The sequence below is a fragment of the Archocentrus centrarchus genome, chromosome 7 (genome assembly GCF_007364275.1).
Source record: "Archocentrus centrarchus isolate MPI-CPG fArcCen1 chromosome 7, fArcCen1, whole genome shotgun sequence".
Classification (NCBI taxonomy): domain Eukaryota; kingdom Metazoa; phylum Chordata; class Actinopteri; order Cichliformes; family Cichlidae; genus Archocentrus; species Archocentrus centrarchus.
In genome coordinates, this window is record NC_044352.1 from 35,673,701 (window position 1) to 35,701,482 (window position 27,782).

At 42.1% G+C, this 27,782-nt stretch overlaps 1 protein-coding gene across 2 annotated transcripts in view; it reads right to left on the minus strand.

Annotated features, from left to right (window-relative positions):
* dennd2da (DENN/MADD domain containing 2Da) overlaps positions 1-25,643 on the minus strand; it is a 44,124-nt gene extending 18,481 nt beyond the window's left edge. The window contains exons 1-6 of one of the 2 annotated variants that reach the window (XM_030732689.1): positions 25,451-25,643; positions 19,162-19,225; positions 18,981-19,064; positions 13,283-13,348; positions 1,185-1,232; positions 755-847 (exon numbers count right to left, since the gene is read on the minus strand). In XM_030732689.1, coding sequence (XP_030588549.1) covers positions 755-847; positions 1,185-1,232; positions 13,283-13,348; positions 18,981-19,064; positions 19,162-19,225; positions 25,451-25,471 — 376 coding nt within the window. In that variant the 5' untranslated portion in view covers positions 25,472-25,643. Of the gene's footprint in view, positions 1-754; positions 848-1,184; positions 1,233-10,725; positions 10,934-13,282; positions 13,349-18,980; positions 19,065-19,161; positions 19,226-25,450 lie in introns of those variants that run through there. The other variant, XM_030732690.1, reaches the window with a different exon arrangement.
* Positions 25,644-27,782: the final 2,139 nt, after the last annotated feature.

The following is a 27,782-nucleotide window of genomic DNA, read 5'->3' on the forward strand; positions in this document are numbered from 1 at the left end:
GTAGTCATCAGAATCGCCCACAGGGGGTCCAGCTTTCCAGCTTAGCCATGATTTTCTCTTTCAGGTCAGCTGCTCTGGCATTCAACGCACCAGTTACTGGGGCTTGGTACCCAATCTTGGAGTGTGGGGATGATGCCATCTCCCTCTTTACCTAATGTCCTAGTTCCCCCTTGCCGTAGAATTTGTGTTGGCCCTCATCAATCTCTAATTGCGATAGCAGTTGCTTCTTACAGATGTTGGAACACTGAGCTACTAGTTGCTTCGATGCAAGTCCGGATGTTGGGTGTCGAATCTATAGGTCCCACATCCTCCAACCTGGTGGAGTTGGAAGGACTGAAGCATAATGTCACAGAGATTTTTTTATTGGATTTAGGCCAGTTGAGCGAGTGTGGAGGCCAGTCGATAGTATCAGTTCCTTCAGCCTCCAAGAACTGCCTGCATACTCCTGCCACATGAGGCCGGGTATTGTCGTGCACCAGGAGGAACCCAAGACCCACTGTACCAGCATAATGTCTGACAATGGGTCCAAGGATTTAATTCCAAAACCTAGTGGCAGTCAGGGTGCCGGTGAATAGCCTGTGGAGGTCTGTGCATCCTCCCGTGGATATGCCTCCCTACCATAATTCAGCATGACCAGTTTGGTGACCCACCACCAAAGTCACACATATCAGAAGTTGTGTTGACATTTAATCACAACATATTCAAACATCCAGCAACACCTTCAAAAATCTGTTTTCAAAAAGATAGTACTCACTGTCTCTTTTGCCTTTGCGGAAGGATGACCACATGGCACTAAATCTCTTGAGGGCCCCTTGTCGTCCATCATCTTCACCTGATGGAATGGCACCTGGAGAAACCAGCAGCTGCTCAGTACTCAAACAGCAGCACTCCCTTCCCCACATGTTCTCTGCTAGTTCTCTGCTAGTTTAAAGCCTCGTACATCTCTGCACTTGTTCTTACCACTCTGGCTTGCTAGATTTCTGTTCAGGTTGGAGTCAATTCACACCAGTACACTTAGAATAAATGTGATTGTATGGCTAATGTCTCCTAGCATTAGATCATAAAACTCAGAAGACAACTGTTTTGGTGGAGCATTCCTTTAAGATTGGCTGGGAATAAACTGCTGATTTCCAATTATGAAACCATTAATTGAGTACCCAAAAGGAGAGAAAATCTGCACTTACCACGTTTCTCAGAGACATCAGATATGAGGTTACCCCTGGGTTGCTCACCTGCACAACACAGAACAAATGTGTGAATAAGCAAGTCTGAGTCAGCCTCTTTCCCTTTCCTTTGTTCTATTCATTGTATTAACTCAAAACATTACAGCTATAGTTTATATTTTAAATTCTTTTTAAATTAATTTAAATGTAAGAAGGCGGTCCACTATATCAATAAACTGCGGCAAACTAAAAACTACTTTATGAGCTGGAAATGAGCCCTTTAAGGCCCCACACCTTAAGTCACCCTGTGTAAATAACAAGTGTAGCCTTATCCATTTAGATCTATTTAGCATTAACATGTCGCTGATACCTAACAACAAAGCATTTGTTATACAGGTCATCTTTATTAATGCTCTGTTTATACTGCAGCATTCACAGTCTGCTGAATCAACAGTTTATGTCAAACTCCAAGGAATGAATTTCTATAACTTGTGCTGCCTTCACATCATATAATAATAAAAAAAATTCTACAGGAAAATGCTGAAGAGCACACTTTTTGTTTAAATAGCATTCTATTTAACTTTACAGTTCACATCAGGCATATCAACTTTCTTAAATATGCAAAAAATAAACTTCACTCGGGGACTTGGTGACAGAGTGATTTCTCCAACAAAAAGTTTATAAAGTGTAAATTAGCTTCACAATCAAAAACCATTAAAGGGGAAGACCAAAACAGGGAAAGAAAGTTACCTTGATGGTAAATGGACTAGTTCTTATATAGTGCTTTTCTACTCCGTTTGAGCACTCAAAGCACTTATACAACACGTTTACATTTACCCCATTCACACAAGCACTTCCATGTCTCTGGAGCTTGAAAAAGGCGACTGGACTTCTTTTTGTTTCTTGAAGACGTTTCACCTCTCATCCGAAAGGCTTCTTCAGTTCTCAACCAAATGGTGGAGAGACCCAGGTATTTAAACCCCTGTGGGCGTAGTCCCCTGGAGGTGGTTATGACCCTCTATTGATCATGTGCTCTTCACAAACGAATGGCACAACATAGAAGAGCCACCTCGACAGGACAAGATTCAGCAGTACATCTGCATCTGAAGGAAAAAGGGCACTCTTTTGAGGATGCCAATGTCCACATTTTGGACAGGGAAAACAGATGGTTTGAAAGAGGAGTGAAAGAAGCCATCTATGTCCACTGTGAACAACCATCATTGAACAGAGGAGGTGGATTACGTCACCAACTTTCCCCCGCTTACAGTGCTGTCCTGAGCTCCCTTCCCAGACGTCTCAACCCCCATTCACACCTTTGTTCCAGTGACCTCAATAGGCCACAGGAAACAATGGAGCGGAGTCCTAATTTGGTTTCAACCGAAACCACTGATTAAATATGACCCACGCCCCCTTCACACCTGGGCACATGTGTTCAAGCACATGATCAATAGAGGGTCATAACCACCTCCAGGGGACTACGCCCACAGGGGTTTAAATACCTGGGTCTCTCCACCATTTGGTTGAGAACTGAAGAAGCCTTTCGGATGAGAGGTGAAACGTCTTCAAGAAACAAAAAGAAGTCCAGTCGCCTTTTTCAAGCTCCAGAGACTACTATGACCTGGATAACTGAGAATCTACACAGACATATTGCCTTGCACTTTGGGAGGAACACCCTTCAATTGGTGCGGGAGTATGAAAGGGACTCAAGAAAGCTAGCGGACTACAGGAACCACCTTCGTTTCAACTTGAGATGCAGACAGTCCAGACTGGTTCCCAAGAGTTTGCACCTTGGGTCCACAGTAAAAGGACATAGAGCTGACCAAATTCTATGGAGAGCACAGAACCACCTTTTAAGTGAAAGGATAAGACAGGTCCATTTCACCATAGATGCACTCCAGAACAAAATCCACCAGACTCAGCAGAAACTCTCATCACTCTTACCTCACACCATCGCAGAAGAAGTTTCTACATTTGTGGACAAAGCCCAGCTCGCACAACACATCAAAGGCAAGGAAAGACAACTACGTAAATTTCAAACTCTGCAAACCAAGGCATACCATTCATCTGTTAACAAACAGGACGACACGATAAGCAATGGAAACCAAGGAAAGTGGGTGAAGAACCTATCAGACAGGGTCCTCACCAAACCAGAAGAAAATGTGCTAGCCAAAGGACTCAACTTTGCCATAGCCCCACAACAGCTTCCTATAGTAGACCTCATCACAGCAACAGAAACCGCTATAAGAAATAACAAACTTTCTCATCCTGTAGCAGAACAGATCAGGATGAAAGTTTCAGCCACTCTCTCCAGTGCAAGACTTCCTCCATCCAACCTCACCATTCAGGAGAAGAAGGCCATCACAGCCCTAAGCAAGGATCAAAACATCACCATACTGCCAGCCGACAAGGGGAGGTGCACGGTTGTGCTGAATTCATCGGATTACCACAACAAAATTACTACACTCCTCAGTGACAACAATACTTATGAGGTCTTGAGACGTGATCCCACAAGCAACTACAAGAAAAAAGTTGTTTGCTGCCTGCAACAACTTGAAAAGGAAAAAGCCATTGACCGCCCCACTTACTACCGCCTGTACCCTGGAGAAGCCACTCCATGCATTTATGGACTCCCAAAGATCCACAAAGAAGGAGTCCCACTTCGACCCATTATCAGCAGTATAAACTCGGTCACCTACAACATTTCCAAACACCTCGCCACCATCTTATCACCGCTTGTTGGCATCACACCCCACCACATTGAAAACTCTACAGATTTTACTAACAAGGTCCAGAATCTTGTACTGGATCCAGATGAAACCATGGTGTCCTTTGATGTGGTTTCACTTTTCACTTGCATACCCACAACTGAGGCAGTGGAGACCGTCAGAAGACGACTACAGGAAGACGATTCCTTACTGAACAGAACCAGCTTCACCCCAGATCAGATTTGTGCACTTTTAGATCTCTGCCTTACCACAACATATTTTAAATACAATGATGGATTCTACAGACAGAAGCATGGATGTGCCATGGGCTCCCCAGTGTCTCCCATTGTAGCCAACCTTTACATGGAGGAAGTGGAAAGTAAAGCTCTTGGTTCTTTCAAAGGGAAGGCACCTAGCCACTGGTACAGATATGTAGATGACACCTGGGTCAAAATCAAAACCCAAGAAGTAGAAGCCTTCACTCGTCACATTAACTCAGTGGATAAATACATACGTTTTACCAGGGAGGACACCAGAGATAACAAGTTACCATTCCTGGACTGTGCGGTGCTTATCGAGGAAGATGGAAGCCTCAACATTGAAGTTTACCGGAAGCCCACACACACAGACCAGTATCTCCTCTTTGACTCCCACCACCCTCTGGAACACAAACTTGGGGTGATCAGGACCCTACAACACCGTGCGGAAAGTGTTCCCTCTAAGGCAGAAGGGAAGCATAAGGAACACACACACATTAAGAAAGCCCTCAAAACATGCGGTTACCCCAACTGGGCCTTCATCAAATCAGCTAAGATGCACAGGAATGAAGGCCAAACACAAACTACAGAGAATGGGAAGGACAAGAGGAACAACATTGTCATCCCATATGTGTCAGGCTTGTCAGAGAAACTCAGAAGAATTTTCTCCAAGCATGACATCTCAGTATACTTCAAACCAAGTCACACCCTAAGACAAAAACTGGTTCATCCCAAGGACAAACCCGCCAAACACAAGATCAGCGATGTAGTGTATGCTGTTCAGTGCAGTGAAGAGTGCTCGGACCTCTACATTGGTGAAACCAAACAGCCTCTTCACAAACGAATGGCACAACATAGAAGAGCCACTTCGACAGGACAAGATTCAGCAGTACATCTGCATCTGAAGGAAAAAGGGCACTCTTTTGAGGATGCCAATGTCCACATTTTGGACAGGGAAAACAGATGGTTTGAAAGAGGAGTGAAAGAAGCCATCTATGTCCACTGTGAACAACCATCATTGAACAGAGGAGGTGGATTACGTCACCAACTTTCCCCCGCTTACAGTGCTGTCCTGAGCTCCCTTCCCAGACGTCTCAACCCCCATTCACACCTTTGTTCCAGTGACCTCAATAGGCCACAGGAAACAATGGAGCGGAGTCCTAATTTGGTTTCAACCGAAACCACTGATTAAATATGACCCACGCCCCCTTCACACCTGGGCACATGTGTTCAAGCACATGATCAATAGAGGGTCATAACCACCTCCAGGGGACTACGCCCACAGGGGTTTAAATACCTGGGTCTCTCCACCATTTGGTTGAGAACTGAAGAAGCCTTTCGGATGAGAGGTGAAACGTCTTCAAGAAACAAAAAGAAGTCCAGTCGCCTTTTTCAAGCTCCAGAGACTACTATGACCTGGATAACTGAGAATCTACACAGACAAGCACTTCCATGATTAACTAAGCTAAGTGCTTTAATTATCTAACATTCACACTCCAATGCTTGCGTCGGAGAGCAACTTGGGGTGAAGTATCTTGCCCAAGGACACATTGACATGCAGCCTGGAGTAACCAGGAATCGAACTGCCGACCTTCCGATCAGTAGATGACCTGCTGTACCTCCTGAGCTACAGCCACCCAAAAATAAAAAGTGAAAGTGGGCAAAAATAAAAGTGAAAGTCAACTATCCCAGTGTTACTTTTACTTTTTAAATTAAATATATACATCACCAAGTAAGTTGTTATCTTTAAGAAATCAGAGCTTAATCTCTGTCTCTAAAATATGCATAATCACTGCCAGTTAAAGCAGGCCGAATAAAGACAAACTAGTACTTTTGACATCAGCAGACATCAGCAATATTTCAGGTTATTTCTGATATAAGCAATGCCTGCAGTGGGGGAAATTTTACTGAGTTTTACTTTTACATTGTGAAGTGAAAGTGAAGGTGTCAACATGTGAACAGGGACTCAAATCAGCTACCAGTGGATTAGTGGTAGGAGGCTCTAATCCACAGTCTGTCTCTCCCAAGCTGCCCTTCTAATATTTTTTAAGCTTCTCACCCAAACATATAGTAGTTTAGAGACAACCCTGTTTTGAAAGTGCAACTGTTGCCTCCATTGTGGGATGTCTGCTGTGAACATTAAGACCTGACAGCCATTCCCATTCCCAAAAAACAGAAAGGGTGAGAGACCTTCTGCAGGTTCACCTATGAAAACGTGAGAGTATCACTTCGGAACATCAAACCAATTTAAACAATAGTCGAGGACAACACAAGTAAACACAAAATGCAAGTTGTAAATGAAGGTGTTTATTAGTAAAGGTGAAAAAAAATCCAAACCATCATGGCCCTGTGTGAAAAAGTGATTGCCCCCCTTGTTAAAACATACTATAACTATGGTTTTTCACACCTGAGTTCAATTTCCCTAGCCACACCTAGGCCTGATTATTGCCACACCTGTTCCCAATCAAGACATCACTTAAATAGGAGCTGCCTGACACAGTAAGGTCCACCAAAAGATCCTTGAAAGCTACACATCATGCCGAGATCCAAAGAAATTCAGGAGCAATTGAGAAAGAAAGTAATTGAGATCTATCAGTCTGGAAAGGGTTATAAAGCCATTTCCAAAGCTTTGGGAATCCAGCGAACCACAGTGAGAGCCATTATCCACAAATGGCGAAGACATGGAACAGTGGTGAACCTTCCCAGGAGTGGCCGGCCGCCCAAAATTACCCCAAGGGCGCAGCGACTACTCATCCAAGAGGTCACAAAAGACCCCACAACAACGTCCAAAGAACTGCAGGCCTCACTTGCCTCAGTTAAGGTCAGCGTTCATGCCTCCACCATCAGAAAAAGACTGAGCAAAAATGGCCTGCATGGCAGAGTTCCAAGAAGAAAACCACTGCTGAGCAAAAAGAGCATTAAAGCTCGTCTCAATTTTTCCAAAACGCATCTTGATGATCCCCAAGACTTTTGGGACAACATTCTGTGGACCGATGAGACAAAAGTGGAACTCTTTGGAAGGTGTGTGTCCCATTACATCTGGCGTAAAAGGAACACTGCATTTCAGAAAAAGAACATTATACCAACAGTAAAATACGGTGGTGGTAGTGTGATGGTCTGGGGCTGTTTTGCTGCGTCAGGACCTGGAAGACTGGCTGTGATAAATGGAACTATGAATTCTGCTGTCTACCAAGAGATCCTGAGGGAGAGTGTCAGACCATCTGTTCGTGTACTCAAGCTTAAATGTACTTGGGTTCTGCAGCAGGACAATATCCTAAACACACCAGCAAGTCCACCACTGAATGGCTGAAGAAAAACAAAATGAAGACTTTGGAGTGGCCTAGTCAAAGTCCTGACCTGAATCCTATTGAGATGTTGTGGTATGACCTTAAAAAGGCTGTTCATGCTCGAAAACCCTCTAATGTAACTGAATTGGGACAATTCTGCAAAGATGAGTGGGCCAAAATTCCTCCAGAACGCTGTAAAAGCCTCATTGCAAGTTATCGCAGACGCTTGGTTGCAGTTGTTGCTGCTAAGGGTGGCCCAACCAGTTATTAGGTTTAGGGGGCAATCACTTTTTCACACAGGGCCATGATGGTTTGGATTTTTTTTCACCTTTACTAATAAACACCTTCATTTACAACTTGCATTTTGTGTTTACTTGTGTTGTCCTTGACTATTGTTTAAATTGGTTTGATGTTCCGAAACACTTAAGTGTGACAAACATGCAAAAAAACAGGAAATGAGGCAGGGGGCAAACACTTTTTCACACCACTGTAAGTGTGCGGAGGACGGCATTCTTCCTGCATGCAGGGCTTTCTGGAAGAAGAAATTTGTTAAGTATTTTCAAAAGCTTTAATAAGCAAAAACATCTGTCGCTCTTATTCTGTTGTGCTGGGACTGAGGCATAATTTTCCCACGTGGATATTCAAAAGTTTACAAGATGGTAGTGAGACCTGCTGATGTATGGTTTGGAGACAGCACCACAAACAAGGAGACAGGAGGCAGAGCGGGAGGTGCAAAGATTTTCATTGGGAGTGACCAGAATGGACAGGATTAGAAATGAGTATGCCAGAGGGACAGCTCAGGTTGAGCAGCTTGGAAACAAAGTTAGAGAGGAAGGCTGCGATCATGCAGAGAGGGATAATGGATATACTGGACAAAGGATGTTGAATATGGATGTCTCAGGCAGGAGGAAAAGAGGAGGACCACAGAGAAGATTTATGAATATAGTCAAAGAGGACATGCAGAGAGCTGATGTGACAGAAGAGGATGCTCGGGACAGGATGGAGGCAGATGATCCACTGCATTTACTACTGCAGTTATTTGAAGTGACATAGACATTAAACATTCACTATAAAAAGGAGTCCACACAGATTAGCCCAGTAAAGGCAAATATATGCTGATCGTGTGGTTGGTGGAAAAAAGAAGCCATCAGGTCAGCTTCAATCGATCAGTCTGAGGTGAACTCAGATTGGTAAAACCAAGGTGCCGTTTACACGAAGCCGTTTTCACTGGAAACGGTGTCGTTTTGATGCGTTTCAGCCTTTCGTTTACACGATGGCATTTCAGAAACGATCCGCGTTTACACGAGGACATGTGAAACGATGAAAACGATGTAGTTCCCATGCCAGGCCACAAGTTGGCGTTGGTTTTCTCTTTGCAGTTTGTTTACGCAAGACGCGCATGCGTGGAGTGACACAGTAGGTAGTGCGGCAAATTGTTCATTACTTACAAAACGGCCAATGTGAGAGGTTTTGTGTGGACAGATGATGAGGTTGGATCGCTGCTGCACACAACGCTGAATTACAAAACGGTAAAAACACAGGAAAAGCATAAGAAGCACTCGTGAATCCGCGAGTACTGTTTATCAGTTTGCGCGTGCGCGAAAAACTGGCCGTCGCAACCATAGTGCGCATGTGCGAGTCGAGCGTTTTCAAATCACCCCGGTTTCAAGTGTTTACACGAAAACGCAAGCCGGTGCGTTTCTGAAACGCTCCACTCTGGACCCCGTTTCTGAAACACATCGTTTTCACTCTGTTGTCGTGTAAACAGAAGGGCGAAACGCATCAAAACGACACCGTTGTCGTGTAAACGCAAGGCCGAAACGCATCAAAACGACACCGTTTCAAAATGAAAACGGTCTCGTGTAAACGGCACCCAAGATTGCCTCACAGACACTGCACACTAATCTGTTCTGGATCAGTTTTAGCTGCATTCTTGCTTGTTTGTGGTTATCACTGCAGTCTTGCTTTGCTGCATATGCACAATAAGTGAGCGCACACAGAGAAATTACAGCTGGATCAGATGAAATAAGGAGCTCACTGGAAAATGTCCAGGTTTCACTTCAGCCTGACCCAAGTCCTTGGCTCCTGACAATGTTTGTCTGCAATACACAACTTTGGTGTTTGCACTATGTTGCCCTGTGTAAACAACATTGGCTTTCCTACCCAGTGCTTTTAAACTGTAAAACTTTACACTGAACCAGCCCTAAGGAGAGGGGAAAAACCATACACAGCTTTATATCAGGTTGTATTTTAAGTGTCATTTTTACCCTTTTCTTGAGCCTACATGCTGCTGCCTTCTTTCCAGCTATGATGTGGGTGTAAATAACAGTCCTCACTGTGGCCCTGAAGCTCCTGAACATGTTACAACAAGATGCTGTCAAGTCCCTGAGAGAAAGGAGGCAGTCAAAGCATGTCTAACTAAAACTGCATGAATCTTGTTCACATGTTCTAGTTCATTCCTGTGGTCTGTAGATTACAATATAATTCTGCCCATTTATCTGTTTATCTAGTGGTAAGTTTTATCTAATATATAGATGGTTTTCTTTCCTGACCACTGTGTCTCAACATCTGTGTGACCTAATATTCAGCCAGCCTCACCTGGCAGCTGTGAAAGGTGGTCTTGCAGTACCAAAGGCAGCTAAAAGCAGTCTTTCCAACAGAGTCATCTCACCTCTTCAGGCTACAAAGTAATCTACAGCAGAATCCACAACAGCCCACAGGAGGTGGACTCAAATAAGTGTGAGGGGAAGTTTATAGACCATAAAAGTTCAGGTTGTCAACAAGTTGAACTATTACATGTGCACATGCCACAGCCAAAACGTGGATTTCAGGCGCATACAGTGAACCACAACATGGAAACCTTAACAAGTTTCATTTAGTATAAAGAATTGTTTTAATGTCACAGTACTATAAAGTTACCTTAGTCCATCATTTAATTCAACATACTCCCAAGCTGCACTTTATTTCAGCGTATATTGTGCTACGCAGTTTCAGTTCAGACTGCCTAAGTTAAGCAGTCCTGTAAACGAGCAGGACAAAGGCACAATGAAAGATTGTCCTACAATGAAGTGGAAGAACACTGATATCCCGGTAAACATGCGGTCACAACCTGTTCACGTTACATCAGCACGTCCCGACAGGTACAGTGTTTTACCGAGAAACAAGCACCGTTCAGTAGTATTGTTTTCGAGCCGTAACGAATCCATCTGATTTGCGTCTTTTACATGTGAACAACAAGTCTAATTAAATCGACTCGCTTTATCTAGTGGCAAGTTGTATCTACTGTCCAGTGTCAACGTCCAGCAGTACTCACTCCATCTGCTTTTGGAGTTGGTCAGTCTGGCTCCTTTCCTCCTCCTCTCTACACTCTCACTCATCGCTGCGACTCCGGTAACACTAACAGTCCTCACGGAGATCCAGAAACACTACCACGGGACTTTATAGTCACCATCCCAGCTCACACGGTACACACACACACATCTTAACCTCACTTTCGACTGCTGTTCATGCGCTTTGTAGGTTAAAACCTCTGAGCGCTGTGCTGCGTTCAGGTTATGCGCGAAAAATGACGCGTTACGTATTTTCTACAGCTGTCCACCATTTTATCACCCCAATCTTGATCGTCTGTTTTGAGGCTCTGTTTGCGTCCAGAAGTGATTCATCCACGCATGAAAAGCCAACAAAAATATTATAAACGGCCCAAACTCAGTCTCCACAAACCCAGGGTTCCCAAACGCAACACTAGCTCAGTTAGACGGAAGCGTGGTTCACTCTTCCAGCCCTATGCAACAAGCGGCCGATGACTCAAAACAGAACCGACTTCTTAGGAATCTGTTAACATCAGAAAACAGACTCAGAAATTAAGAAAAAAGAACTTAGTATTATTTCCAAATACCCGTTTTTACATGCTATATGATTAATGCTTTTTCAATTTTTATATCCAAAATAGATAAATAGAATAGAATAGAATGCCTGTATTGTCATTATAGAGGATGTATAATGAGATTGTACAGTTAATCTGTCACCATAGACATGTTTTATGAAGACTGAACCAGTCTAGGAGGAGTTCAGAAACAAACATAAAGACATGTACACACTGATGATGTACAGTTGTGGTCAGACGTTTACATACACTCATTATGCTCATCAGTGTCATGGTAATTTGGGGGCTTTTAGTGAACTGTTCTTTCATCTTTCATGACTTTAAAAACACAAGAGTGCACAAGCTAGAATTTATTTTGGATTTTCTCTCATCCACACAGGGACAGAATTATAGCTCTGAAGACTAATATCAGTTTTCTTGTTTCCTGTCAGTTAAAACACTGTGCCATTTTTTTTAATAGTCCAGACTGTAAAAAATAGCAGCTTTTTAAACATGACTCTGGAGTGCCGTTAGTTTACATCATCAAATCTGCAAAGTAATAGTGGATTTCATCCATCCATCCATTCACTTCTGCTTACCCTGGTCAGGGTTGCTGGAGCCTATCCCAGCTGACATAGGGCGAGGGGCAGGGTACACCCTGAACAGGTCGCTAGCCTGTTGCAGGGCCAACACAGAGAGACAGACAACCTCACTCACTCACATTCACACCTATGGGCACTTTAGAATGGCCAGTTAACCTAACCCCTGTAAGTGCATGTCTTTGGACTGTGGGAGGAAACCAGGAGGAAACCCACGCAGACACGGGGAGGACATGCAAACTCCACACAGAGAGAGGCCTGGGCCAAGGTGGAATCAAACCCAGGCCTACTAGATGTTAGTCTAACTGTGAGGCAGCCCTCACTGAGATTATTTCCTGTGTTTTTAACAGCAAGCTTTACTATGAGAAGGCATTTATAGTATATTAATGCACCAAAATTGAAATATTAGGGGTTCATTTTTAGACCACCCTATTTGTGACTCTGAAAAAAGAAACCTTTGTCAGCTCACTGTCATGCCTCACTAAACAAAGGTTTGTGTACACTTCTGGATTCATCCTGCTCCTTAACTTAGTCTATTCCAGAAAGACGAGTTCCAGATGAAGTCATGCATGCTCAGTCACATGACCTCCTCCATGTTTCACTGATGAGCTGGAAGGTTTGGTCACTGCCATTTCCCTTCTTTCGTCACATTTTTGCCTTTCCATTATTTTGGTGACGGTTTTTATATGTCTGACTTCAGACGTTTTGGAAGATTCAAATCTAGCTCTCTGATTGGTGCTGGTGATAAGATGTTTAAAATAATACAGTAATACAGTAATAAGACAGGTGTGTCTCTTTGTCAGTAATCAGGCATGATGCCCGTTGAGTACTCTTAGGGGCACATTGTCTGTATATATACCAGAGCATCCCTAACTTAAAAAACACCTAAAGAAGGTGAAGTGGTTACAAAGAGGTCACAAAGTTGGGCAAAAAAAGACGGAAATTTTCATCTTGCTTCAGTGTGAGCAATGCCATTTCATCTAAAATTCCCTTTGAATTATGTGTGAGCAGACTTAGTATTACAGAAGTAGTTCAAAATGTGAAGAAAGCTGCCGCACACTGCATCTGCAGTTGATTGACTATTTACAAGTCAGCTGGTAGCCAATCAGCTAATAAATAAGGAGATTACGATGAAGTGTGATAAAGGCCTTGATGATGATTTGCCAATGCAAGAGCCAGTTGTCTACAAATGAGAGGTGGCTCGATCTGTGGCTTTCCATATGTTGAAGCCTCCTTGGGCAAGATATTGAATCCAAAGTATGAATGTGTATGTGACTGGGTAAATAAGACTTGTATTAGGAAGTGCTTTGAGTGCTATAACTGAGTAGAAAGGTGCTATATAAGTACCAGTCCACTTCACTTCAGAGCTATCCCATAATTCACTAAGCTTCATCCCTCAGCATTCATACCTGTCTTCTTCAACTGTTCCTCAGCACTTGTAAGCTGTGAGCCGCCATCTTCATCTCGAACAAACTCTAGGATTGGAAACAAAACAGAGATCATTACAGTATCTGTGATCACTTTGGGTTCTTCACAAGGATTCTGTCATAATTTAAACCTTTTGAAAACAAATAAAGACAAAAAAAAGTCACCTAATGATCTTTTCAAGGAAGTTAAAGCTTCCTTCACACTTTTGCCATCTGTGTCCTTGCAAACAATGGTGGACTCTCTCTCTGTATATATATATATATATATATATATATATATATATATATATATATATATATATATATATATATATATATATATATATATATATATATATATATATATAATTTATATATATATACATAATTTCCAACTATATTAAGTGAGACATTAATGTTGAATAAAACTATCCAGTTATGATGCTTAACTTTAATTTCAGGAGTTTGCTTATCACAGGAGCACTTCCACCCTTCGTTGGTCTGTGTAGCAGACTGGTGGGAAAATAAACAAAACTTTGAAGTTTAAGCTTATTTATATTGATTTATTCATCAACTAAACTTAAATTAATATTTATCATGTCAAATATTGAAATGCGATTAAAATGCGATTAATTTCGATTAATTAATTACAAAGCTTGTAATTAATTCGATTAATTTTTTTAATCGAGTCCCACCCCTAATATATATATATATATATATATATATATATATATATAAATAAAATTCCCCACATGCTCTATGGGTGGTCCAAGCTCAGGTCCTGAGAGCTTGAGAGTCATGCAAAGTATCTCAGCTGTTCCCAGAGCTCCTGATGAAGGCTCTTAGGCTCCTGTTGATCTTGTACAGTTCTAGGCATTCCAGGATCCATGTGTGAGGCACTTGTAATCAATCCAGGCAGTGCACAGGTTGGTCAGTCTGGTCTTACAGTCTCGGGTGACTGCTACCAGTTGCTGTTTTTTTGCTCCGCTGGTGTTACGGCCAGTTCCTTTCTGGGCCCCACTCATGTACTGAGTATTGTCTATTCATCTTAGCTGCTCTCATGCCTGACAGGAGCTTCCATGTTGTACTGAGGCTGGTTATTGGCTGGTAGTTGGATGGGACTGGTCCCTTCTGGGGGTCCTTGGGGATGACGACTGTCCAGCCTTTCTGGGTGTGTCTTAGCCATCATTGAAAATGGGCTGAACTAAAGTTACGAGCGACTTCCATGAAGAACACGACATCCCAGTGACAATAGCCGGATCACCAGGCTCTCCATGGCTTCTTCTTGCTAAAGGATGCCGGTGCAGGCACCATACACAAATGTGTGGGTGCAGAGCAGATCTACGAGCTAGGCTAACAAGCCATCCACACAAACCACCAGTTCCTAGCATCCTTCTGGCCAACGCCAGATCGGTCATCCATAAAACAGCCTAATTGGAATTATTGCAGGCAGATAACAGAACAATCAGGGACTGCTGCGTAATTATCATTACAGAATCCTGGATGCATTCACTTATACTGGACGCTATTGTTCAGCTAACAGGACATACCCTGCATCACCATGACAGGAATGCTAAGTCTGGCAAGAGCAGAAGTGGGGGTCTGTGCATATACAAACACAATGACTGGTGTACAAACAGCAGCATTGTCCAGACTCAGTGTTGCCCAGACTTGCTGTGTGCAGGCCATTCTACCTATCCAGAGAAATTACTGTGGTAGTTATAAGTGCAGTATATACATCTGGAGCTTGAAAAAGACCTGGATGACTGAGAACCTACACAGACATATGCAGTATATATCCCACCACATGCTACATATGCCTAAGGCCCAGGAACTCAGTGTTTACGTCAGGTGACACGTGCAGCAAGAGCTAACCTCAAGAGGGGCATCAAAGAGGACTACAGGAGGAAAGTGGAACCAATGACTCACAGTGGATGTGGCAAGGGATCCAGCCCCTGCTACTCCAGAGGTGACCCACCAGATCATCCCACTCTAACCCTGCTGGAATTGCAGGTGAAGCCAGCACTGAAGGCGATAAATCTGCAGAACTCTCTTGGGCACAGTGCTTTGTGCATGTGCAGACGAGCTGACAGGGGTCCTGACTGGGATCTTCAACACCTCCCTGTTACTGGATCAGGTTCCATCCTGTTTAAAGGCAGCCACCATCATCCTGGTGCTAAAAAGAACCGTCATCTCAAGCCTCAACAACTACAGACCTGTAGCACTGATGTCTGTGGTCATGAAGTGCTTTGACAGACTTTTTCTCCAGCAGCTCAAAGCCTGCTTACCAGCGTCCCATGAAAAACACCAGTTTGCCTACAGGCCAACCTGGTCCACCTGTAGGCAAATATCGATACCAACGCTGGTATTGATATTGAGCAATACTCGTGTAAAAAGATCGATACTCAAGCTTTTTTTCTCTCCCGCACGCACTGACTGCTGCGCACGCGGATTCATCAAAGTCTACTCTCTGTAAGAGCAGCGCTGAGCTGCATCACACAGCACGGAGCAGCGCACCCTCCCCCCCAGCCTCGTCTTTTGTCGTTGCACCGTCACGTGGCTCAGCGGCGCCAGCCAAACAGCCCTGCAGGTAGGCTCAGCCTGGCCCGCCCACTCAGCGCTCTCCTCTAGTCGACACGTCACAGTACGGAGAGAGACGCCACCGGAGTACCGGAATGTCTGAGAGGAAGAGAAGCGCCATTTGGCTTTATTTTGTTGCAGAAAATGAAACTACAGCAAGCTGCATAGTTTGCAACAGGGCTGTTAAATACAGTGGAAACACAACAAACCTCTACAAGCACATGAAAAACCAGGCAGCAGAAAACGCGGAGCTGCAGAAACGGAGAGGAGAGACACCCCCCATTCCCTGGCCCCGACAGACCCAGACCCTCGACCCAGAGACAGACGTCACTGGCAGAGGCCTTTCAGTCTAGCAGCAGAGAATATCCGGGTAGATAAGAGTGTTCATCTTCAGCATCAGTTCATATTAACTTTCAAAGTGCATGTTACTTAAGTCATATGTTACTGGAGCCAACTCAAAAAATATATAATTAAGACATTGAAATAACCTAGTACATTTATTCCAAGTGCACACAGTGCAAACAAAATTACATAAGGATTGAAAGATCCAAGGAATATTTACACAGCCAAACAAGTATGAAATTTATAGAGACTGTAAACATAACTGAGGTAAAAAAACAACAACAAAAAAAAAACATTAGATTAATGATTTTCTGAAATTGAAACAAATATACTAAATATGGTACAGCTCAGGCTTACTCTTTATTTACACTCTTCCATCCATCCATTCTCTTCCGCTTATCCGGGGCCGGGTCGCAGGGGCAGGAGCCTAAGCAAAGAAGCCCAGGCTTCCCTCTCCCCAGCCACCTCCTCCAGCTCATCCGGAGGGACCCCAAGGCGTTCCCAGGCCAGCCGAGAGATATAATCCCTCCAGCGTGTCCTGGGTCTACCACGGGGCCTCTTCCCGGTGGGACATGCCCGGAACACCTCACCTAAGAGTCGGCCAGGAGGCATCCTAATCAGATGCCCGAGCCACCTCAACTGGCTCCTTTCGATGTGGAGGAGCAGCAGCTCTACTCTGAGCCCCTCCCGGATGGCCACACTCCTCACCTTATCTCTAAGGAAGAGGCCAGCCACCCTTCGACAGAAACTCATTTCTGCCGCTTGTATTCGCGATCTTATTCTTTCGGTCACTACCCAAAGCTCGTGACCATAGGTGAGGGTAGGAACGTAGATCGACCGGTAAATCGAGAGCTTCGTTTTTACGCTAAGCTCTCTCTTCACCATGACAGACCGGTGCAGCGTCCGCATCACTGCAGAAGCAGCCCCGATCCGTCTGTCAATCTCCCGTTCCCTCCTCCCATCACTCGTGAACAAGACCCCGAGATACTTGAACTCCTCCACTTGAGGCAAGAACTCGTTCCTGAGCCGGAGAGAGCACTCCACCTTTTTCCGGCTGAGGACCATGGCCTCAGACTTAGAGGTGCTGATTCTCATACCGGCCGCTTCACACTCGGCTGCGAACCGTTCCACTGCGAGCTGGAGGCCACCCCCTGATGAAGCCAACAGAACCGCATCATCTGCAAAGAGCAGAGATGAGACTCTGAGGCCACCGAGGAAGAAGCCTTCCGCCACCTGGCTACGCCTAGAAATTCTGTCCATAAAAATTATGAACAGAATCGGAGACAAAGGGCAGCCCTGATGGAGTCCAACACCCACAGGAAACGAATCCGACTTATTACCGGTTATACGGACCAAGCTCTCACTGCGGTTGTACAAAGACTAACACTCTTTATTTAAGAAAAAAACATTGAGAAGTGCACTGAAGGGAAGAAATTCCTTATTTTTGTATTATTTTATTGTATTGTTCGACTTGAAAAACTGAATAAGTTTGAAACTGTTTACAGTATTTGTTGTGGTGTGTTCATTTTGTTGTATTGTGGTCAGCCCTCTGCCTCAGGAGATTTTGTTTTAAGTTGTGTTGAGTGAATTTTTTTTTTTACACTCTGTTTAAGAAAAAACAGGAAGAAAATCCTTAATTTTTAATTGTTTTTCCTAAGAACAATTCTATTTGAAAAAAGAAACAATGAAAGAAGGAACTAGAAAAGATGTCTAGTGAGGGGAGAATTTTTATTTTATTTTTGTATTGTGGCTTCTCCTTTTCTACCTCAAAAAGATTTTTTTTCCTCATGTTAATACAAACTTTGTTTTGTTACTGTTCCATTGTTTCTAAACAAAAATGTTGATTGTGATAGCATTTTGTTGTCATGTACAATGTTTGGCGAAATTCTATCCTACGTCTTTTGGATCCTTTGGATCTATGAAGCTTAAATATGAAAAAGTATCGGTATCGATATCGGCGATACTTGCCCTGCATTTACTTGGTATCGGATCAATACCAAAATTCCCAGTATCGCCCACCTCTAGTCCACAGAAGACTCCATTGTCACCACACTTCACACCACCCTAACCCACCTGGAGCTCCCAGGCATTTATGTCAGGCTGCTGTTCATTGACTAAAGCTCGTCATTCAATACCATCTTCCCTGACATTGTGATTGAGAAGCTGGGCACCCTAAACCTCTCCCCTTGAATCTGCTCCTGGATCAAGGACTTTTTGACCAAGCGCCCACAGGCTGTGAAGGTGGGTCAGATTTGTCTTTTTACAGGGCCACCATCAAGTCAGTATGGACACATGGCATTATGGTGTGGTTCACTGCCTGTTCAGCAACAACCAGGAAAGCTCTGCAGAAAGTAACCAGGATGGCAGAAAAGGTCATTGGTAACCCTCTACCCACCCTGGAGGACATCGCTACTCACCCTGGCCATGTACTGTTCAACCTTCTGCCATCAGGCAAACAGTTCGGGCTCCAGAAAAGCAGAAACAACAGAGTGAAAAACCGTTTTTATCCATGGGCTTTCAGACTTCTCAACACACCACAATAACACACCAGCTCCTTCATCCCAGACGACAATCACAGTGCAATAACACGTGAACTGTGCGAATGCCGTTTTTTTTGTACTGTATGAACACAGTTTTCTGGGTTTACTCTTTATTGAGCAGAGACTTTTTGTGAGGTAAAACTGTGACAACGAGGCTTCGTTTAGGAGAATATCTGATTGTGTTTGCATCGAACTGCATAGAGAAGTGGACTGGGAGTCAGGCTAGCAGAACATTTTACCTTTTCTTGAGGACTCTCGGGCTGATGAAAAAGCCCACACCCCCCTCCGCCGTGTCATTCCACTGTCTTCGCTGCTGTGCCTTTCTAGAGAAAATTCAATTTGATAAATAATGATAAAGTTATTATGAAACTGAATAAATCATCCTTGATTAAATGAATACATGAATTTACATTCTCTTACTTTTGATGCGGAGAGATGAGAAGCTGAAACTCCTCCTTGTGTTTGGAGATAACGTTTCCATATTCTGTAAAAATAAAATAGCAACTAAGAAGAAATGACATCTTTGTAACTGCTTAGAAAGTCAGTACATTCACATGAATGGTAATGTAATGGTAATGGTTAAAGAACTGAAAATGTAACACATTTGTGGTGTGTTAATGAAGGAAAATGGCAATCCTAAGTATTGTTTTCCAAGATTACAGACCTGCTTACTCAATTACATTTCAAGGAAAACTTGTATTCTGAGATCTGTTTTTGACATTACATATCAAAATATGCATTTAATCAGAATATCTTGTCCATTAACTTTTGTGTCTTCCTAGCGTAACTCCTGTTCAGGCAGCCAACCAGATATTAGTAGCTGGACCTGTCACGCTAGTACCTTCATACTGATACACGGAAGGCTTTTTGTCCACCTGTCCAGGTGTCTCAGCAATTGTTTGAGACCCAAACCTGAGTTGAAACAATCTGAACAAGTGTAGTACTGACTATGTTTATTCAAATGAGGTTTTTTTTTTTTTTTTTCTTACCTTTCCTAACCTAAATTTAATTCTAACCCTAAACCTTAAAGCTGAGTGCTAACACTCAAACAAGAGCAAAAATTATCTACGTTAAATTTCATTTCAGCATATATTTCATCACTATAATTGTCTCCACCTGATTCTCACAAAGCTACCTAGATATACTTATCCCTCCATTTCCTTCCGCTTATCCTTTTCAGGATTGCAGGGGGTGGAGCCTATCCCAGCTGTTATAGGGTGAGATGCAGGGTACACCCTGTGCAGGTCGCCAGCCTGTCGCAGGGCTAACACAGAGAGACAGACAATCATCCACACCTATGGGCAATTTAGAGTGACCAATTAACATAACCCCAGTAAGTGCATGTCTTTGGACTGTGGGAGGAAACCCACACAGACACGGGGAGAACATGCAAACTCCACAGAGAGAGGCCTAAAGTGGATTCGAACCTAGGACCTTCTAGCTGTGAGGCAGCAGTGCTAACCACCACATCACCATGCTGCCTTATAGATATTATATTTTATGTACAGTTGTATAGTTTGGATCAGTGCATCAGGTGAAAATATCTTGAAAATATTTGTACTGTAGATGGACCGGATTGCCAAAATATTTGTTATGAAAATGTAGGACATAGGACTGGCAATATGTTTTGTCCATCTATGTAACAAGTTTCCAAAAACAGCACCTTAATTGGCTCTAAACTCTTAAGTGTTTTTTTAATACTTTGCATTGCTGCTTATTTTTTATGACAGTTATTCAGTTACTGCTAAGATCTTTTGATGTAAGCAGTATATTTGTTTGATGTGCAGGTTCACACTTTTATGCTTTTATGGTTAGCTGGTCTACTGAACTTTGTTTAATACTCAACCTGAAGCTCATACTGCGTGAGCATAATTAGTCCTGCATGGGAAGACACAGCCACTATTTATAGCAGAGAAAAATGACAGGACTCCCAGCAATATAAACCACCAGCGTAAAAGAGTAATGCATCACAGTAGGATTAGTGGAAATATTTGAAAAATGTGTTTGCTGCAGTAAAACTGCTGTTTTCTGTTATTGCCATCAGTAGAAATTCCATTTCTCTTTAGAAAGCTTTAACTTTTTCTTTTTTGCCAGCAATTCTTAATTCTTGGTAAAATTCTCTGACACAGGAAGAGATGAGTCTTATGTTTTGAATAAATGAATGTAGCAGTTGACTAGTGAGCATGAGCAGTGGAAAAAAACGCTTGCTCATTATGTTATGTAGCAGAAAGTCCAGGACGGCTGCAGAGACTCACAGTCAAACCATCTGTATGAGGGGGTGATACGTGAAAGGTTTGGAGAACGAGACATCATTCAACTCAATAATCTGTAAGTTTATTGAATCAGTGATAAACAACTGGTTCACTGATCCTATTTAGTATAAATACAGTGGCTTACAAAAGTATTCATACCCCTTGAACTTTTCCATATTTTGTCACATTACAACCACAAACATAAATATATTTCACTGGAATTTAATGTGAAAGACCAACAAAGTGGTTACAATTGTGAAGTGCAAAGAAAATATACATGATTCAAAACATTTTTTACAAATAAAAAACTGAAAAGTGCGGTGTGTAAAAGTATTGAGCCCCCTTTTCTCTGAGTGCAACCAACTGCATTCAGAAGTTGCCTGATGACTGCTAATGACTACAAAGAGTCCACCTGTGTGTAATCTAACCTCAGTACAAATACAGCTGCTCCGTGACGGAGTACGGCATAACTGTAAACCTAGCAAGACAAGGCCGTCCACCTAAACTTACAGGCCCAACAAGGAGAGCACTGATCAGAGATGCAGCCAAGAGGCCCACGGTGACTCTGGACCAAATGCAGAGATCCACAGCTCAGGTGGGGGAATCTGTCCACAGGACAACTATTAGTCATGCACTGCACAAATGTGGTCTTTATGGAAGAGTGGCAAGAAGAAAGCCATTGTTAAAAGAAAACCATCAAAAGTCCTGTTTGCAGTTTGCCAGAAGCTGTTGGAGACACAGCAAACATGTGGAACAAGGTGCTTTGGTCAGAGGAGACCAAAATGGAACCTTTTGGCCAAAATGCAAAACGCTGTGTGGCAGAGAATTAACACTGCACATCACTCTGAACACACCATCCCCACTGTCAAATATGGTGGCGGCAGCATCATGCTCTGGGGCTGCTTCTCTTCAGCAGGGACAGGGAAGTTGGTCAGAGTTGATGGGAAGATGGATGGAGCCAAATACAGGAAGAAAACCTGTTGGAGTCTGCAAAAGACTTGAGACTGGGGCGGAGGTTCACCTTCCAGCAGGACAACGACCCTAAACATAAAGCCAGGGCTACAATGGAACGGTTTCAAACCAAACATATTCATGTGTTAGAACGGCCCAGTCAAAGTCCAGACCTAAACCCAATCCAGAATTTGTGGCAAGATCTGAAAACTGCTGTTCACAAACGCTCTCCATCTAATCTGACTGAGCTTGAGCTGTTTTGTAAAGAAGAATGGGCAAAACTTTCAGTCACTAGATGTTCAAAGCTGGTGGAGACAAACCCTAAAAGACCTGCAGCTGTAACTGCAGCAAAAGGTGGTTCCACAAAGTACTGACTCAGGGGGGCTCAATACTTTTGCACACCGCACTTTTCAGTTTTTTATTTGTAAAAAATGTTTTGAATCATGTATAATTTTCTTTCCACTTCACAATTGTAACCAGTTTGTGTTGGTCTTTCACATTAAATTCCAGTGAAATATATTTATGTTTGTGGTTGTAATGTGACAAAATATGGAAAAGTTCAAGGGCTATGAATACTTTTGCAAGCCACTGTATTTATTCTTTAGTTAGGTACATTACAATTAATACTAAACAAACTCTTGTCTTTTGTTTTATTACTATATGTTTTAATAGGTAATACAGATCTGTTCAAAGTCCAGAAACAACACCTACCCACCTTTATCTTTATAATCTCTTTTGTTTAACATGTACCAAAGCTCCAACATGTGTCTATATTTGTCCTTCAGTAGAACGATGGCATTTCTCCAGTTTTAGTTTCTTGTCTTTTCTTCTCTCGCTATTTAAATTCACAGTTGATTTTAAAATCCTGAATGATCATATCAAGTCCTCGTGGTACCATTTTATCCCAATAGAACACTTTGCTCTTAGAGCGTTTCCTTACTTGTGGTGCAGAGCCTTCAACTGTCAGCCCTACAGTTGACTTACAGTTGTCACAAAAACAGTAACCTTGATGATAATCACTTATTTTAATGCACAGAGCAGTAAAATACAACATGCATGACAACTTTAAAGAAAGCAAGCTCACAAAGCTGTGAGAATGATGTCCTACCTCTAGAATGAGATTACCTACAGAGTAAGTAAATGACAATCTACACATGTTCTGAACAAGCAGCGACCACTCAAAGATGAAACTAAGTGCCAAAAACAGCAGTTCTGCTAATGGCCACCTGTGGCTGGCACAGTGACTCCCCACAGACTCCCATGTTAAAATACTCAACTTTACAGATTACAGTCTGATATGAAAAAGAGGTGTGGCCTTTATGGATAGTTTTTCCCTTCATAACAACTGTATGACAGGTGAATTTTCTATAACTCATCCATCTAGCGCTAAACACTGTACACGGCTGTGGCCAAAACAATAGCAAGTCTTCAAAATGCTGAGCTCAAAACCAGTGGAAGACAACATGGTTGCTACCTTTATCTGTTATTTACAGATAAACACATACACCAGTTCTGTTTCCAAAGATCGAATAATCACAGGACAAAAGACAGGCTGTGGAAGAAAGCCACACATGAATACTTACTAATTATTAAATGCAACCAGCAGCACAGATGTTCCTGTACAATTCAATTCCATCTGATTTATATAGGGCCAAATCTCACTATTACATAGATATACCATCAGTTACTTACAAGTGCATTTACATTTGGCAGGACCAAATTAACTTTTCATTTCTATTGTTTTTGTTACACTTCTATATACATCTTTTTTTGTGGTTTCTTCTTATTCCTGTGCCTATGTTTTAGTTCAGTGGGCAGTCTAAACCACACAAAAGCAACTAATTCATGTCAGCTCCACACGTCACATACTAGCTCTGCAGGTTTTCTATCACCTGCATGCACAGAACTACACGACATGTTTTCCTGGTACAGACCTGCCAGGATTTTGTGTGCCATCTAATATCTTGGCAAGCATTACAGACCTGTTAAATGTGGCTTGAGTACCAGTCTGTTCAGGACTTTATTCATAAATGATAAAGTTTTAGTGTTTTGTCATTGATGTTAAATGAAAAGCATTTATTATTTAAGGTAAGTTTCATTTTTGTCTCGTTCTCTGTGGTTAGCACTGGTGCCTCATACAAGGTTTGTGGTCGGACCCTTTCGAGGCACGTGGTGCCTCCCTGTGCCTGGTAGGCCTACTTCAGGTACTCTGGTTTCCTCTCACAGTCCAAAGATGTAATGGGGTTTGATTGATTGGTGATTCTAAATTGCCCAGAAGTGTGAATGTGAGTGTGGATGGTTGTGTGTCTCTCTGTGTTAGGCTGGTGACCTGTACAGGGTGTACCCTGCCTCTCGCCCTGTGACAGCTGGGATAGTCATAGGGCTACAGCACAGTCATTGTCTAATACAGCTTAAATAGAGAAATCAAAATGATATGTGTTGCATTTTTGTTCACAGTGTCAAAGTGTTCAATGCTCATATTACACATACCAAGTTTCCAATATGACATGACTGTATGTAATTATTTTCTACTTCTGTGACAGTGTGACCTTTTATAAACATACAAACTAATTTAAAGTGAGCACCTGTGAATCCTGCAGCACTGCCCAGGTTTAATACCAAAATAAAAAAACAGCTGAAAATGAGCTCCTGGTTCCTTTTAATTTTGATTGTGATCTTTCTAATATTAGACAAATGAAAACAGTATCACAATAATGTGATACTTGCTCTCTCAGTGAGTAAGTGTACTTTGTAACAGTGGAGCAGTGAAGAGCACATCATCCTGTGAAGAACATTTATGTCATGCTAAAATAATTTTGTTTTTTTTCAATAAAGTAACCACAAACCACAATTTAACACGTAAACATTCTCCAGGAAGCTGCTGAAGTAAGATTTCATCAGTATTCTGTTCTGTACCTGTCCTGTTACCAGAACTGCACTTTGTTACAACACAAGGCGTCAAACATAGCTTCTCCAAGTTCATAAAGTCATCCCACACTAATGATTTTACTCAATGACAGGATGATGTAAACAGTGAAAATGTAAAACCTACAAAAATGACTTTCACTCATGACATTAATAGTTTATGCATTTATGCTGTACATGCTGCAAGAAGTTAATAAAATGAGGTGGTGGTCAGGTGAGCTGGAAACTGTGAGAGCTCATAACTAAGGTTACCTAACCTGTGGCTTCACACAAGTTAGTGAAAACAGGCAAATCATTTGCACTTGTTATGTAATTCTTGAATACATGAAGTGAAAGTTATCAAGATCAATGTTCTGTTTTTTGTTTTTAACTGAAGCGATATTCAAAGGAAACATTAGGATCTTAACTGTCCTAACAGTGTCCTTGATCTCCCTCCAATCACGTCTTTTTCCAGAGCAGAGCCAGACTACAATTAATCTTTCATGAAATTAGTCAGAAAACGGCACATTAATCAAAATGTCCAAACAAGCAGTGAAGTCTTGAACTTTAACCACAGAGAGGTTAAAAAGGAGCTCACTCACCACCTGTATTTGCTCATCCATTCTGCTTGATTTATCCACTGCTAATATCAGGGCCGCGGCATAAGTTTGTTTTTATTTCTTCCCCAGTAAACAAGAAAATACTTTCCTCCACAGCATACGCAGCGGTGTGTCTGACAGTAATGAAACAGCAAGTGCACATGTATGAGGAAGTGCAGCTGTTGAAATGTGCAGTTGGTGGACTTCAGTCTCAGGCTGGGATTTCCTCTTTCACTGTTAAACCAAGAGTGCGGGCGCTTTTGTGTAGTGAAACCTGTTCACCAGCTTTCTGACTGGTTCGATCTCGTATTTCATGGAAGTGGATAACGATAACTTTTTTATTCCTGGTACAGACCTCCCAGGTTTTTGTGTGCGATGTAATATCAGATAATATCTTGACAAGTGTTACAGACCTGCTAAAGTTGGGAGTTTCTCAGACTGGCTCACTTTCTAATATACAATTTTAAAATTAAAAACAGCAGCTGAAATGTCATTGAGAGGGGTCATTCTTTATGGAGAGGTTTTTACCAGCAACACAGCAGCAAACAACTATTTACTATGTAAACATATAGAGGTAGATACTTCATAATGACTGGACCTGCTTTATAATGATACTTTATCTGAATTATAGCACTGTTACAATATATAGTGTTTCAAAATTCGACACATCATATATCTACATATATACTGCATATATATACATATGTGATAAATGTAAATTTATACATACATGCAAACGTTCATTCATACTACTACTACTACTACAGTACATGAAGCCTATTCCAGCTGACATAAGGCGTTGGCATGCTCTGGTACAACATAACATGCCAACGCCTTTACATTCTCTGCTGTTGTAAGTCTGTTTACTTCCTGTTGCACCTACAGTACTGCTGCTAGGCCCAGGCAGTTTTTTTCCTTTCGAACCATCATCTACATGTTGTATGCGGGTGCTGTCACCAGGGGGCAGTTTCCAAAATAGCAATAGGTGATAGTTTTTTGTCCGTAGTGGGAAAGACAGAAGTTCTTTTTTGTGAAGTGAAACCTAATGTTTAAAAACAACAAAATCTCTCAGCTGCAGCCATCGTTAGCATCCCACAATCCCTCTGTCTGTGTGACCAATGAGCTAAACAAAGTATCAGTGCTGGTCCAGTATCAGCATTAGTCCTGAATGAATGTGGAATGAATAGGGGTCAATAGCACTAAGTGCCTAAAATAATTATTTGCTTCTAAACAAAAAACATATTTTATTTTTTTGCAAATGTATTGATTAAAATATAACTAATGTCTTTTTTTCCTGTTTTTAACGGAAGCTGTAAGAAATGCCGGCATTCTGCTAATTCCAACAGAATTTCGTTGCATGGAAATGTGCAAAGACAAAAAAAGAATTTCTAATTCTAATCTAATAAATGCTTGACTGGTTAATTAAGAATTTACATACTGCCTTGGTGGCACCATTTGAACAAACAGGAGTGCACTGAATGTGAAATAAGACCTGCATCTGTGCAGCAGCTGGTTGATGTGGTTCATAGGTGGCTGCCCTAAAAATATCTGCGTGAAACCAAAATGACAAACGCTGTAAAAAGTGACTTGTGCTGCTGTGAAGTCATTAATACTTACAAAATGTATTTTAGTCTGAGTGAAACCTTGTAAAAATCTGTAACACAATGTTTCAAGTCCTACTATCAAAACAAAAAGAAAATTGCTACAAAAAAACTTTGTCATGAACGTTACACCTTTGCCTTCATTGTGGGCTGTGACGAGCTGGCTGTGAACGAAGCGTCAGGTCTCCTCAGTTATCAGGTTTGGTAGCCTTGAGCTGCATCTGGTGTCTCTACAGTTTCTGTCTCTGCGAGTAACTCAGGTCACTAAAAAGATGCCAGCTAGAACCACACTTACATTAGATTGGAGCTGATTAGACTGCTGTTTGAAAATGTGTGACTGGACAGTTTATTGACGGCACTACTGCAGGCCAGATTTCAAAGTTTAGACTAAAAAATCAGAGAGTGAAATACAGTTTTTATACAGAATTCTCTTTTACATATACACTAATAATAATAATAAAGAACAAACAAACATATGGTTATAAAGACTTTGTTTAGCTTTCCTCCTAATCACTTATTGGATTGCACTGTGGTTTAAACTGAAAGCCTGAAGTCTGGAAAAATCTGAGAATGAAAAATAAATACTGTAAACACAAAAAACAACAGACTTCAGTCAAATCATTCAGACTGCTAACAGAGAGGAACATGAGCATTTTTTCAGGTGGAGGCTACATTTATAACTATATGTTACTGCTGCTGTTTCAGGACAAAACTGACGTTTCTGCTATTTCTAA